This window comes from Empidonax traillii, unplaced genomic scaffold, assembly GCF_003031625.1.
Source record: "Empidonax traillii isolate 1590-97213 ecotype Southwest subspecies unplaced genomic scaffold, ASM303162v1 scaffold72:size2462915, whole genome shotgun sequence".
NCBI classification, from domain to species: Eukaryota; Metazoa; Chordata; class Aves; order Passeriformes; family Tyrannidae; genus Empidonax; species Empidonax traillii.
The window spans coordinates 2,317,427-2,329,683 of NW_020955265.1; the positions used below are offsets into that span (position 1 = coordinate 2,317,427).

General features: G+C 44.0%; 2 protein-coding genes across 6 annotated transcripts in view; one reads left to right on the forward strand and one right to left on the reverse strand.

Moving 5' to 3' along the window:
* EPB41L2 (erythrocyte membrane protein band 4.1 like 2) overlaps positions 1 to 1,953 on the reverse strand; it is a 144,050-nt gene extending 142,097 nt beyond the window's left edge. Inside the window, exon 1 of the mRNA XM_027880578.1 lies at positions 1,866 to 1,953. The gene's annotated coding sequence lies outside the window, so the exon portion shown is untranslated. The remainder of the gene's footprint in view (positions 1 to 1,865) is intronic.
* A 2,739-nt stretch (positions 1,954 to 4,692) lies between these two features.
* Positions 4,693 to 12,257, forward strand: part of AKAP7 (A-kinase anchoring protein 7) — an 88,512-nt gene continuing 80,947 nt past the window's right edge. For 2 of the 5 annotated variants that reach the window (XM_027880598.1, XM_027880599.1), the window contains exons 1-3: positions 5,106 to 5,193; positions 10,627 to 10,770; positions 12,105 to 12,250. In XM_027880598.1, the coding sequence (XP_027736399.1) occupies positions 5,115 to 5,193; positions 10,627 to 10,770; positions 12,105 to 12,250 (369 nt within the window). In that variant the 5' untranslated portion in view covers positions 5,106 to 5,114. Of the gene's footprint in view, positions 4,711 to 5,015; positions 5,194 to 6,045; positions 6,127 to 10,626; positions 10,771 to 12,104; positions 12,251 to 12,257 lie in introns of those variants that run through there. The other 3 variants (XM_027880601.1, XM_027880597.1, XM_027880600.1) reach the window with 3 other exon arrangements.

The window sequence follows — 12,257 nt, forward strand, 5'->3', positions numbered from 1 at the left end:
CACTATATTATTTGCATTGTAGTTACCTTGTATATTGGAAGATGAAGTGATGTTTATCAAGTTGATGAAACCTGTGCTTCTGAAACAAAGCTAAAGAAATAAATAGCTTCTTTTAACCTGATAGTGGAGCAACATAGGGAAGACTGGTTTGTTTACTATAAAAGGATGATGTAACTGCTGTAGCATGAGGATTCACCTGGGTGATTTCTGATGGATTTTCTGTGCTGACAAGTGAAAGAAAGATTAGATTAGGAAAAGCATAGATTAGGAAAGCATATTCTATGGCTGCTGCTTCAAGTACGAAAACTAGCCAGTGAGATACAATTTGCTGAGCAAATGTGTAAAGGAACTAGCTCTAATAAATGCTTTGTTCAGGGAGCAAAGGATTACACCCTAACAATAACACAAGTTAGTAAAAAATGTCATGTAAAAAATGTTAAGTAAGTGCAGATGTGCATCCAGACATTTTTGCCAAAAGCCATATGTCCTAGATGCAAGATTTAACATTTGTCTTTGTTGAACTTCACATAGCAAGCATCTGTTGTTCCACTTCTCCAGCCTGTTGAGGTCCCTCTGCATGCCAGGCTTTGCATTTGGGATGGTCCCCAAGCAGGCTGCTTGCTCAGGCAAAGAGGGACAATCTCTGCTATCATACTATCCTGTATCTGCTTTCCCATTATCTACCACTATCTCTCTGTTAGTACATCTCTTCTAGCTCTACCAGTTCTCTTCCAGCTCAGTCTGATGGGACTGCTTCTTCATCCTTCAGTAACCTAGTTTAAAGCCATCCTTATAAGGCTAGCAAGCCAATAAGCAAAGATATTCTTGCCCCACTTTATTAGGCGAATCACCTCTCTACCCAGCAGTCATCATTCCTCAAAAAGCCTGCAAGAACCCAGAAGTGTCTGGAACACTACATTGACAGTAAGAGCATTTGTGTTATTATCTGTGCTGATCTTTAGCCAATGTGCCTCACAACCAGTCCCTCACAACACTGCTATTCAGACGGTAGCAAGTGAAGAACTACTGCTGTAATCAGTTAATTTTTCAGCTGACTTCCACTGTTCTGTTCCCCCCTTCTGAAATGTAAATGAACTTCCTGTGATCAACAGATCATGAAAATATCCATTTATATTATTCTTTTTCATGCCAGATGTCAATCAAATGTAGTTACTACTCATTAACTACATCTGATAGCATCTTCATGTACTTCTTCCTTTTATACCAGTTATTGTGGAAACTCTATTTGCGTTATGATCTTTGCATTAAATTACCTTATATCAGGCAGTCCTCTACCTCTCATTTCCCATTATCTGTAGTTCTGCACCTCATACTTTTGTTTCTTTAGCAAATCTCTTATTACTATCAGATCAGTTTCTTCTTCTTTGCTTGTTAGACAAGATGCTGTATCAGCAGTGACAGCAATGAAGACTTGTTTTGCATCAGTTATATCCTCCCTTCTTATCACAATAACCCAAGCTTCCCCTATAGTTTCCATGCCCTCCCATTACAATACCCTCAACTCTCTCCCACATGCTACATAATATCCCAGTGTCCCCTTCATGACTCTCTGCAACACATCCTGTTCCTGCCCTTTACTACCTAACCTCCCACACTGAGTCATGTCCCAAATACTCCTAGCTCCCCCCATATCTCTTGCTTGACTAAGATAAGACATAATATGTATTGATAATATGTACCGTGACCTATCGCGTAATGAGCTGACCAATACTCATGGCCAGCCACTGTTTCATGGAAAAACAGACATAGAGCATTGTTTCTTCTTTACCTCATTTGGGAGCTAAATAAGTCTCTCTTTTCTCCCAGATCACTCACTTTATAAGAAAGATGTGGGAATATCTTACCTCTGAATCCTCTTACACTCTAAAGAATTTCATTGAAGTTAGAGGGTTGGATTAAGAGATGGAAAGGTGGGTGAGAGGCTAACAGGCACAGGCAGTGCACAGTGTATTGTGTAAGCCAATACAATCACAGGGCTGACTGTGCTTGCTCTCTTGTGTTAGCGTCACTCAGCTGTCATAATGTGATTTTTTTTTTCCCTCAAAGGGAAAACTGTACTGCTGAGAGGTTAATCAGAAACCCTTTTTAATAAAGACAAGGCCACAGAAAATTGATAAAGTGCTGGCTTTAGCCCAAGCCTAAGCAGTAGTGAAAACCAGTTTCTGCCAGGCACCAGGTCAGTGACCTCTATGGAACTTGCAGAGCATTTGGGCAAACAGAAAAATCACTTGTTGCTTCAGTTTTCTAGTCCTCCAGTGAACATTTCCCTCTAACACCACTTTTGTGACTTGTAGGGACAACTCATGGGAACTGTTATCAGCTCCAGCTAAAGAACTTTTAATTTCTCACTTCCTGAAGATGGTATATTCAGGTACATTGTGAGACCAAGGAATATATTGACATTTTAGTGCAAGGTTAGTGGGTATTAAAGACTATTTTTAGCTCCATTAAAAATGCATTGTATTTCATTTGTTAAGAGGACTATTAAATGCTACCTTAACTTAAACATTGCATTGCATTCCCCTGTCAATCGTACCAACAGAAATTATTTTCTTTCCTAGAGCTTTCTTGCTGGAGATTTCTGTGAAACACTTAATGAATTGATTTGGAGCAGTTTCAGATCCAAATCTGCTTTTTAAATTCATGTTTTTAAAAAGACACTTAATACCAAAAATATTTCCTCCTGGTATTTAGAATCATAGAATCAACCAGGTTTAAAAAGACCTTCGAGATCATCAAGTCCAACCCTTGATCCAACACTGCTGTGGCTAGTAGACCACGGCACTAAGTGCCACATCCAGTCTCATCTCAAAAATCTCGAGGGGTGGTGAATCCACCACTTCCCTGGAGGATCTATAATCAAATTTTTATGGAAGTATTGTGCTTGACAATGTAAACAGGCTAGGAAGAGGTGACCACTTATCCTAACAATAGTTGATATTCAAACGAAATGTGTATAATAAGCAAGACTGCCAGCAGCCTCGTCCTAAAGCTTCTCTTCGATCCCACAGAATCTGGACTTGTGTGTTGCATCCAGCCTTTGGTCTCCACAGAACTATGCAGATGAAATAAAAATAATGTGTGAAAGACAGTGATGCCAAACACATCTCAAAATTGATCAAAGCAGTGGTAAAATATTTCCAAATAGATTTTGTCTCCCATAAAGGAAAAGCACAGAGAAGCCAAATACAGAAACTGGCCTCATTTTTCACTCTTCTTTCATCCAGCTTTTAACATCCAGCAGCCATGCTTCTTCCTCCCTACCATGACTATCCTTTATGCCATCTGTGGATGACATAAGCACATTTTGTCTCAAACATTCTGACTGTTACACTGGAAAAGGTATGATTGGAAGACCACATGAAGACCACTCACAGAGGTGGGGCAGCACTGTTCTGCCCAACTTCCTGCTCCACCTTGAAACTTGTGCTCAGTCCAACCCCTGGACTCACCTGCTTGAGGAGAGCTCAAAGGTCTGGCTGTGCACGTGTGAACAAAACATGTTGAAAAGAACCCTTCTGGTTTACGTAAGAGGTGCATGCCAGGTTAACTATAAAAGGAAGCAGATTGGACCTTCTCATGCTCTTTTTCCTTTCTTTCTCTTTCGCTTTCTTCAACCCACAACCCCAGTTCCAGACCATTCATAGCAGGACCAATGCAGGATCTAAGGACTGGTGATATTCTTCGTTCACCGTCTCCCTTTTTTGTCTTTATTTCTCTCCCTCCTTGCTTTGCATGGCTATCATATTCCACTCCGTACTCCATACTGAACTTTGTTGTGGGTTTGGGGAGCTTGAGGAAGTGTGTTGTGGCTTGTTAGCCAGCACCTCTGAGAAGTGATGTTGTGGCTTGTGAGCCAGCACCTTTGAATAGTTTGTTGTGCGAGATGAGAACTTATTGAAGTGTATTCTACAAAACTAAGGGCTTAGCCTTTGCTCTTGTATTTTCTCCTTCACTAGTGTATTGTAAGAATTTAAGGGCTTGTTACCCAACACTTCTTGAGTCTATAGAGTGGGCTGGTTGCTGGAGTGATGACAACTGTACAATAAAACATTGGAGTTCCATGTTTTTGTTCAGCATGATAAGAATTTACAATGAATGTCACCACGCTACCGATGGGTCATGACACCATCCCTACTGTCTTTAAAAATGAAAGTAGGAATCTTTATATGAATATATACAATCTGCTCCCTCAGATCTGGTCTACATGGTCAGGCCAATTTGCAAAAGTACCAGGCACTGTTTAGCTTGGCTTCTCCCAGAGAACGCAATGACAGGATTTGGCTTCCAAGAGGCATCAAATCTTTATTTAAGCAGGAAAGGAGTGTCTCCCCTTTCTTCCCTTAAGTGATCTTAAAACACCCATTCACGACATTCCCTCAGAGAAGCAGCCTCCTGCACACCCCTGAGGTCCATTCCCGACAGGAGACCATGGCCAGAGCAGAGCCCTTAGCGCCAGTGGTCAGAGGACTCGGGGCTGTGCGAAGGGTCGTGTAAAGGAAGGAGTTTAAAGCACATTTTAGAGCAAGACTGCCTATCCTCCCCCATATCGCAGCTAAATTAATGCTAATTACTGCTCTGCAGCCCTAAGCTACAGCCGGATGTTTTGGGGCGACGCCAGCCCAAACCACTCCCGTTAGCTGCGGGCTTCCAGCGGGGCGTCCGCTGGGGCAGCGGCTTCTCGTTCAGGTACCGAGTGAAAGCAAGGCGTGAAACGCGGACCCCCCGTTCCAGGACACGCCGTTCACCGTGAGCGAGGCGGCCTCGCCGAGCGCCGCCGCTGCCGAGCGCAGGGGGGAAAAAGACGAGAGGGGAATGGAAGTTCAGCCGCCCCCGATCCTCGCCATGCCCAGCGCGGAGCCTGCCGGGAACTGTAGTTCCACGGGCGCACGGACCCGTTCCCCCTCTGCTTCCCCGAGGGGTGCGGTGGCTCCGCCAGACCCGCGGCGGCCTCGCGGCTTCCCGGCGGGCAGCGCCGCTCGCCCCAGCCGGGCATGCGGCCGCTGCTGCTGCGGCTTCTCCCGGCGCTCTGCCCGGCGCGGCCGGCGGCGGCCCGTGCCCTGCTGGCCCGGCGGGCCGTGCCCGCGCTCCCCATGGCGCTGCGGCCGGCGGCGGGAGAGGGACGGGCCGGGGGCGATGCCTCCCGAGCAGCCGGCGCGATCTCGGAGCACGGTGAGAGGCTGCGGGGCGGGGGGGAGAGGGCAGGCCCTTGCGAGGCTCCGCCACCGCCCGCAGCCGGCGGGGCAGGCGGTGGCGGGGCCTCGCCGGCGCTTGCGTGCGGGCCGCGGTGGGGTGTAGGGGAAAAACTTCTTGATTGCGCGCTGTTGCCGAAAGGTCTTCCCTGCTCTTCCCCCGCACAGTCCCCAGGCTTGCCAGGCAGTGTAGCAGCCGACCTGCTTGAATACTAAACCCACTGTTTTTTACCCCCCAAATTTTTATTATTATTCTTTTCTTTGTTCCCTAACTTTAAACATTGGTGCCAGCACCGGGGGTTCAAAATGTCTCGACGCTAAACCATCTATTTCTACAGCAACTCTAAGTTAAACTGTTGCCAAAGAAATTTTTTTTTAAAAATATGAACACAAAGCAGTGGATGGAAGCTCAACAAGAGTCAAAGGAGCCCCGACCCTCTTACCATGGGTCAGAAACAGCTCAGAGAGGTAGAAAAATCCCCTCCCGGCATCCCTCGCCCTCCCAGATGTCCTTACAAAACAGGTTTGTGTCCCTGAATCTCAAGGGTCAGGCAGACATCAGTGTAAAAGAAAGTCTGTGTTGTGGGGTCTCCTTTATCGACAGAGTCACCAGATGGATCCCAAATACAGTTATTAAGAAAAAAAGAAGGGTAGTTGTAGTGAGTGACTCACTTCTGAGCAGACCTAAGGGTCCTATATGCCGACCAGACTCATTTTACAGGGAAGTCTGCTGCCTCCCTGGGGCCCGGGTAAGGGATAGCACCAGGAGACTCCCTGGACAAATTTGTTCCACTAATTACTATCCACTGCTGGTTGTCCAGGTTGGCAGCAATGAGATTGATGAGAGAAGTACCGAAATAATCAAAAGGACTTCAAGGTACTGGGTTGTTTGATTGAAGAGACAGGAGTACAGGTGGTGTTCTCAATTCCTTTGGTAGCAGGAATGAATGCCGAAAGGAACATGAAACCCCATGTGATCAACAAGTGGCCTAAAAATTAAAGATGGGTGCCATCAATGGAATTTTGTTTTTTTTGATCATAGGAGGTTTATACAGCACCACACCTACTGGAGACAGATGGGGTTCACCCGTCTCTTAGGGCAAAAGGATTCTAGACCATGAGTTGGCAGGGCTGATTGAGAGGGTTTGAAGAGGGAAAGGCGTGAGACCAGGCTCACAAGAGATGAGATTGGGGGTGGCATGCCAGAGTTAGGGGCAAAATTGGCAGCCCAGCTGAAATGCATCCAATGCACACAATATGGGTAACAAACAGGAGGAGCTGGGAGCCATCATGCAGTAGAAAAGCTCTGATGTAGTCACCATCACGGAAATGTGGTGGGATGATTTGTGTGACTGGAATGCTGCAGTGGGTGGCTATAAGGTCTTCAGAAACTCAACATAGCGGAGAGGAGGCACTGTAGGAGGTTTTGGGAGCGCGTGGAAGACAACTTCCTGACATGGCTCATAAGCAAGCCTACCAGGGGTGGGGCCCGGCTAGATCTGCTAATTACAAGTGGAGAAGGGCTGATGGGAGATGTGATGGTCAGAGACTGTCTTGGGCACAGCGACCATGAAGTGATGGAGTTTTCAATACTTAGTGACGTAAGGAGTGGCATCAATACAACCTCTACCCTGTACTTCTGGAAGGTGAACTTTGGCCTATTCAGGACACTGATTTGAAGAGTCCCTTGGGAAGCAGCCCTTAAAAAAAATGGGGCCCAGGAAGGCTGCACATACTTTAAGAAAGAAATCCTGAAGGCGCAGGAGCAGGCCATCCCTATGTGCCAAAGGAAGACCAGGTGACCCACCTGGTGGATGAGGATTTGTCTACCTGGATGTCATCAAAGTCTTTGACACTGTCTCCCATAGCACACTCCTAGAAAAGCTATCAGCCCACAGCTTGGACAGGGGCACCCTGTGCTGGGTTAATAACTGGTTGGAGGGCTGGGCTCAGAGGGGTGAAAAGTGCTGCACCCAGCTGGCATCCAGTCACTAGTGGTATCCCTCAGGGATCAGCGTTGGGCACACTCCTGTTCAATATCTTATTGATAATCTGGATGAGAGGATTGAGTGTACCATTAGCAAATTTGCAGATGACACCAAGCTAGGGGAGATGTTGATCTGTTGGAGTTTAGGAAGGCTCTGCAGAAGGACAGGCTGGATCAAGGAACTGAGACCAGTGGCATGAGGTGCAACAAGACCAAGTGCCAGGTCCTATACTTTGGCCGCAATAACCCCATTCAGCACTACAGGCTGGGGGCAGAGTGGCTGGAAAGTGGCCCAGTGGAAAAGAACCTGGGGCTGCTGGTCGACAGCCAGCTGAACACGAACCAGCAGTGTGTCCAGGTGGCCAAGAAGGCCAATGTGATCCTGGCCAATGTGATCAAGAATAATGTGGCCAGCAGGACTGGGGAAGTAATTCATTCTCTGTACTCAGCACTGGTGAGTCTGCACCTTGAGTACTGTGTCCAATTCTGGACCCCTCAACTCAGGAAGGACATAGAGGTGCTGGAGCCAGTACAGAGAAGGGCAACGAAGCTGGTGTAGAGTCTGAAGCACAAGGCTTATGAGGAATCTCTGTGGGAGCTGTTGTTGTTTAGCCTATTTAGGAGAAGAGGAGGCTCAGGGGAGACCTTATCACTCTCTACAATTACCTGAAGGGAAGTTGTAGCCAGGTGGGAGTTGGCCTCTTCTCCAGGAAATAAGCAATAGAACAAGAGGACGTAGTCTTAATCTGTACCAGGGGAGGTTTAGGTTTGACATTAGGAAGAAATTCTTCATGGAAAGGGTGATTAGATATGGGAGTGGGCTGCCCAGAGAGGTTGTGAAGTCACTGTCCCTGGGGGTGTTTAAAGAAAGACTGGATGTGGCACTTAAGTGCCATGGTCTAATTGACATGGTGGTGTTTGGTCATAGGCTGAACTTGATGATCTCAGAGGTCTTTTCCAACCTAATTGATTCTGTGATAAACAAATTAAACACAGTAAACAGAGTACAGTGCCTGGAGACCTAATCTCACTGTGATCTGTAATGTTTATGTGTCAAATAACAGAAAATTATTCTATCCGAAACTATAATCTGATTATGGAGAGAAGACAGCTCGGAACAGAGTGCTATCAATAATGTTTTGTTGCTCCTTATTTTTGTGTTCTCTCCTTTATGATATAGGTGCATCATGATTTTTTTTTTCTGCTGGAACATATGACAAGTGCTGATGAAGATGGTCAGTGAATTAAACAAATACAAATACGAGAATAATGTATACACCTGTTCATCTATGAAATTCAGGCTAATATAATTAAGCATGCAGTTAAGAAGAAAAATTTATTCTATAACAGCTTGATGGTCAAGGAGTTTCTGTGGAAGCTTGTTTTGTTACTCTAGGTCTCAGATTATCAACATCATGTCAAGAGTTTTGAAAAATCTTTTCAGGCTGTTTTACTGTCTAGAACACAATTCTTTAATTTTGTTGATGTTAATTTTAATTTTAATTAGTATTTCTAAAAAAGTGAGGGAGCTTTTTTTGCTAGAGGCACAACCTGTGTAACTTAGACACAGTGCCTGTTCAGTTCAGCTAACTGATGTGAGGAGGGGAACTGTCAATTACTAGCTGTGCCTTTGCTACTGTGAACAGGCAGAATTTTTCAAAGTGGCACAAGTATGTTGCTTTTTGAGCAGACAGAGCAAAGGAAACCTGTAATTTGCAATATACACACCTCAAATTCATGTGAATCCTTGTTCTGTAGCTGACACTGCCTTAACAAATCCCTTTGTTCCCAGCTGGTTATGATTCTGCATTTCTGAGTGTTGCTGCCAACTTTTCTGCCCCAGACTGACCTACTTGTTTGTCAGTTTCATGCCCCTCTGTCTTGTCCTTCACTTTGAGTGAGATCTCTTTAAATCCAGGGTTGTTGTTTTTGCATGCTTGTGGATTAGCTGCAACAATCTGTTTTGTTTGAGCTTTACTTTAATCTAAATGTTAAGTAATAATTTTATTATTGTTTTAACATCTGTTTGTTATGCATAGTTCTTTAGTATCTACAGGGGAAACAAGCAACAAATCTAAATACTTTGTTTCCTTTGAGTAGCCTCGGGGATAAAATTAGATGTCAGACTGCAACCACAGAGTGATTTATACCACCCTACTTCTGGAGGGAATACCTCCAGAATACCTCCCTACACCTGGAGTGAATTAGCATTTAGTCATGTTGTTCTTTTACTTATCTTCCCTAGCATAAAGTGATAAGTGCAGAAAAATTCCACAGGGCGATAATCACCCACATTGGATCTGTAATATTGATTTTATACATGTATAGCCTTGCATGCCAAAAGAACATAATATGCACTTCTGCTTCTGAATTTTCCTCTTGGGCCAGATTTGGGCTATCTGCACTGGTCATAAGAGGAGCTTTGAAAGTGCGTTGTCTGTAGTAATGAGCTGACCTGGGATAAACTGCAATTCTGACATAAGGCTTCTTCCACTACAGTAATCCCATTGTGGAGTTGTCCCAAAAGAGTATTGCTGGGTGCCTGGTTATATGCACATTGTTTGCTGCTAGAGAAGATTTTATGTTTTCTTTTTTTTAAGGTATAACTAAATATGACAATGTTAGAGTTTACTGATGCAGAAACATGAAGCAGACATAGGGAAATGACTCATGCTTAGCTGGTACTCTTGGGGAAAAAGACTTTTTAAAAAACTTGTTAGTGGAGATTATTCTGTTCTTTGTGTATTACTCTGAGATAGAGCTTCATGTGTATCTTGTTCCCTGAAAGATGTGTTTTGATTTATATTGGTTCCATCTTTCACTTAAATACTGAAAGTTAGTCTTTGAATGACAGGTTGAGGCCATTGCTATCCAAAACATTCTGTACTGTGTGGGAGATGCAGGAATAGAATAATCATCTCATTCCTGAGTGTTGTAGTCAACTGAGAACCCTTTGTTTTATGTGGAATCATAGGATTCCCTTGCTGCTTCTCCATGTCTCATTTTCAGTGTGTTTATAGTGGAATTAATTTGTCAATGTTTGTCTGCATTGAGTTTCATATACCATTACTGTTGTCTAAAATGAACTTTATGTGTTGTCTGAAGACTTTTTTTTATACTCAGTTATAAGCATTCTTTTTTTTTTTTTGTATGTAAATGCATTTACTTGGAATCAAATAAGACCATAAGTTGTTAAAATATAGAAGACTGAACTCTCTTTTTTTGCTATTCCACAGAAAATGTTTTTGTATTTTTACTGATCTGTTGACAAGGAAGAAGAATAGGATCCTTAAGGGGGGTTATATGTCAATATTTATTTGCTGATAATTAGAGAAATGTATACTTGGTATGTTGCTTGTGTATTATGTCTCTTAGCTGTTTATATTAAAAAGTAAGACCCAGTGTGTTATTTTAAATATGTTACAGATGGGCTTGAAAATGTACAGCAAAAGAAAATCTTTATGGAGAATAAGACACAACAGAGAGAAGAGCCCTGTGCTGCCGATTCAGTAGACTCTCTAATGGCAGAAATGCCATTTCTTGACACAGATATCGAAGATGAATGTGTTAGTAAGTACAATAAACAGAAGTAATGTGAAAGTATAGAGACGTCATGCACTCAGTTCTTGGTCCTGCCTGTTGGCGTGTGTGAAGGGTTGACTTGGCTGGTCACCAGGTGCCCACCAAGCCGTTCTGTCACTCCCCTTCCCCGCCAGATAGGCAAGACAGAATAAGATGGAAAAAGACTCATGGGTTGCAATAAGGCAATGAGTTTCCTAAAGCAAAAGTGAAAGTTTGCACACGCACAAGCAAAGAGGAAAATAACAAGGTGTTTTCTCTGCTTTCCATTAGCAAGTGGTGTTCAGCTACTTCCTGGGAAGCAGGGCTTCAGCACATGAAGGAGTTTCTCAGCAGGCACATGTTGTAAATATCGAATGCCCTCGCTTTCCTCCTCCTTTTCTTAGCTTTTATATCTGAGCTGGTGTCATATGGTATGGAATTATCCCTTTGGTTATTTTGTGTCAGCTGGCCTGGTTGTGTCCCCTCCCAGAGTCTTGCCCTCTTTTAAGGGGGGAGCAATGTTGAGACACAGTGCTGGTGCCATGCCAGCACTGCTCAGCAGTACCCAAAACACTGGTATGCTATCAACACCCTTGTAGCTTCCAATGCAAAGCACAGCACTGTGAGGGCTGCTATGGGGAAATGAGCTCTGTCTCAGCCAGACCCAATACAGCACGTACAAGTGGGCTGTGCATATGGAACAGTCTCCCTGCAAACAGGTTTCAGTCCGGAGCCTCTCTTACTAGTACTCAGTCCTGCAAGTACTTGAACATATTAAAAAATCACCCTTTTGTTATCCTTTGGAGCAATGAGTCACAGAATGAAGACATTTCATACGTCAATTTACATTACAGTATATGAGCTTCTAAAGTGATGGCGTTTATGAGCTGTCTTCCAATATGTGTATTCCCAGCATGGAGCTAGGAGTACACCTCTAATTGGACAGGGGATGCTGTCAGCCTGGTCAGCTTATGAGTATGTATCAGGCCACATGGTGGGAGAGGGTCTGTAAAGGCTCTACAGTTGAAGTGTAGACAATTTGCAGGGCTATTGCAGTGCAGCCTGCGTTGACTAAATGAAACAGTAGTTTGGAAGCCACATGTGACTATGTTAGCAGTTTCTAAGCCCTGCTTAGAGGTGTAGGCTGTTAGTTCAAGTATGGTATTCCACTTGTAGGACATTAATTCAGATTGGAGTAGGATCCCAGTCAGACAGTTCAGAGCATGGGCAGATCTGATGAGTGGGAAGAGATGCTCCAGAGGTACAATTCCTGTTTGTGTGATATTAAGAGTGTCTTTGTTTTGATATGTCTGTATGCTGAAAGTAATTTTTTTTTTCTTCAGTGCATGCAACCTCTGAAATAAATACTAAAAAGAAAAGGAAGAGGACTACTGGAAGGGAAATTGAAGAAGACATCGAGAGGAAGAAGAAAAAGAATAAACAGTATCAACCGAATTATTTCATTTCTCTTCCAATTACTAATCCAAAGGTGATAT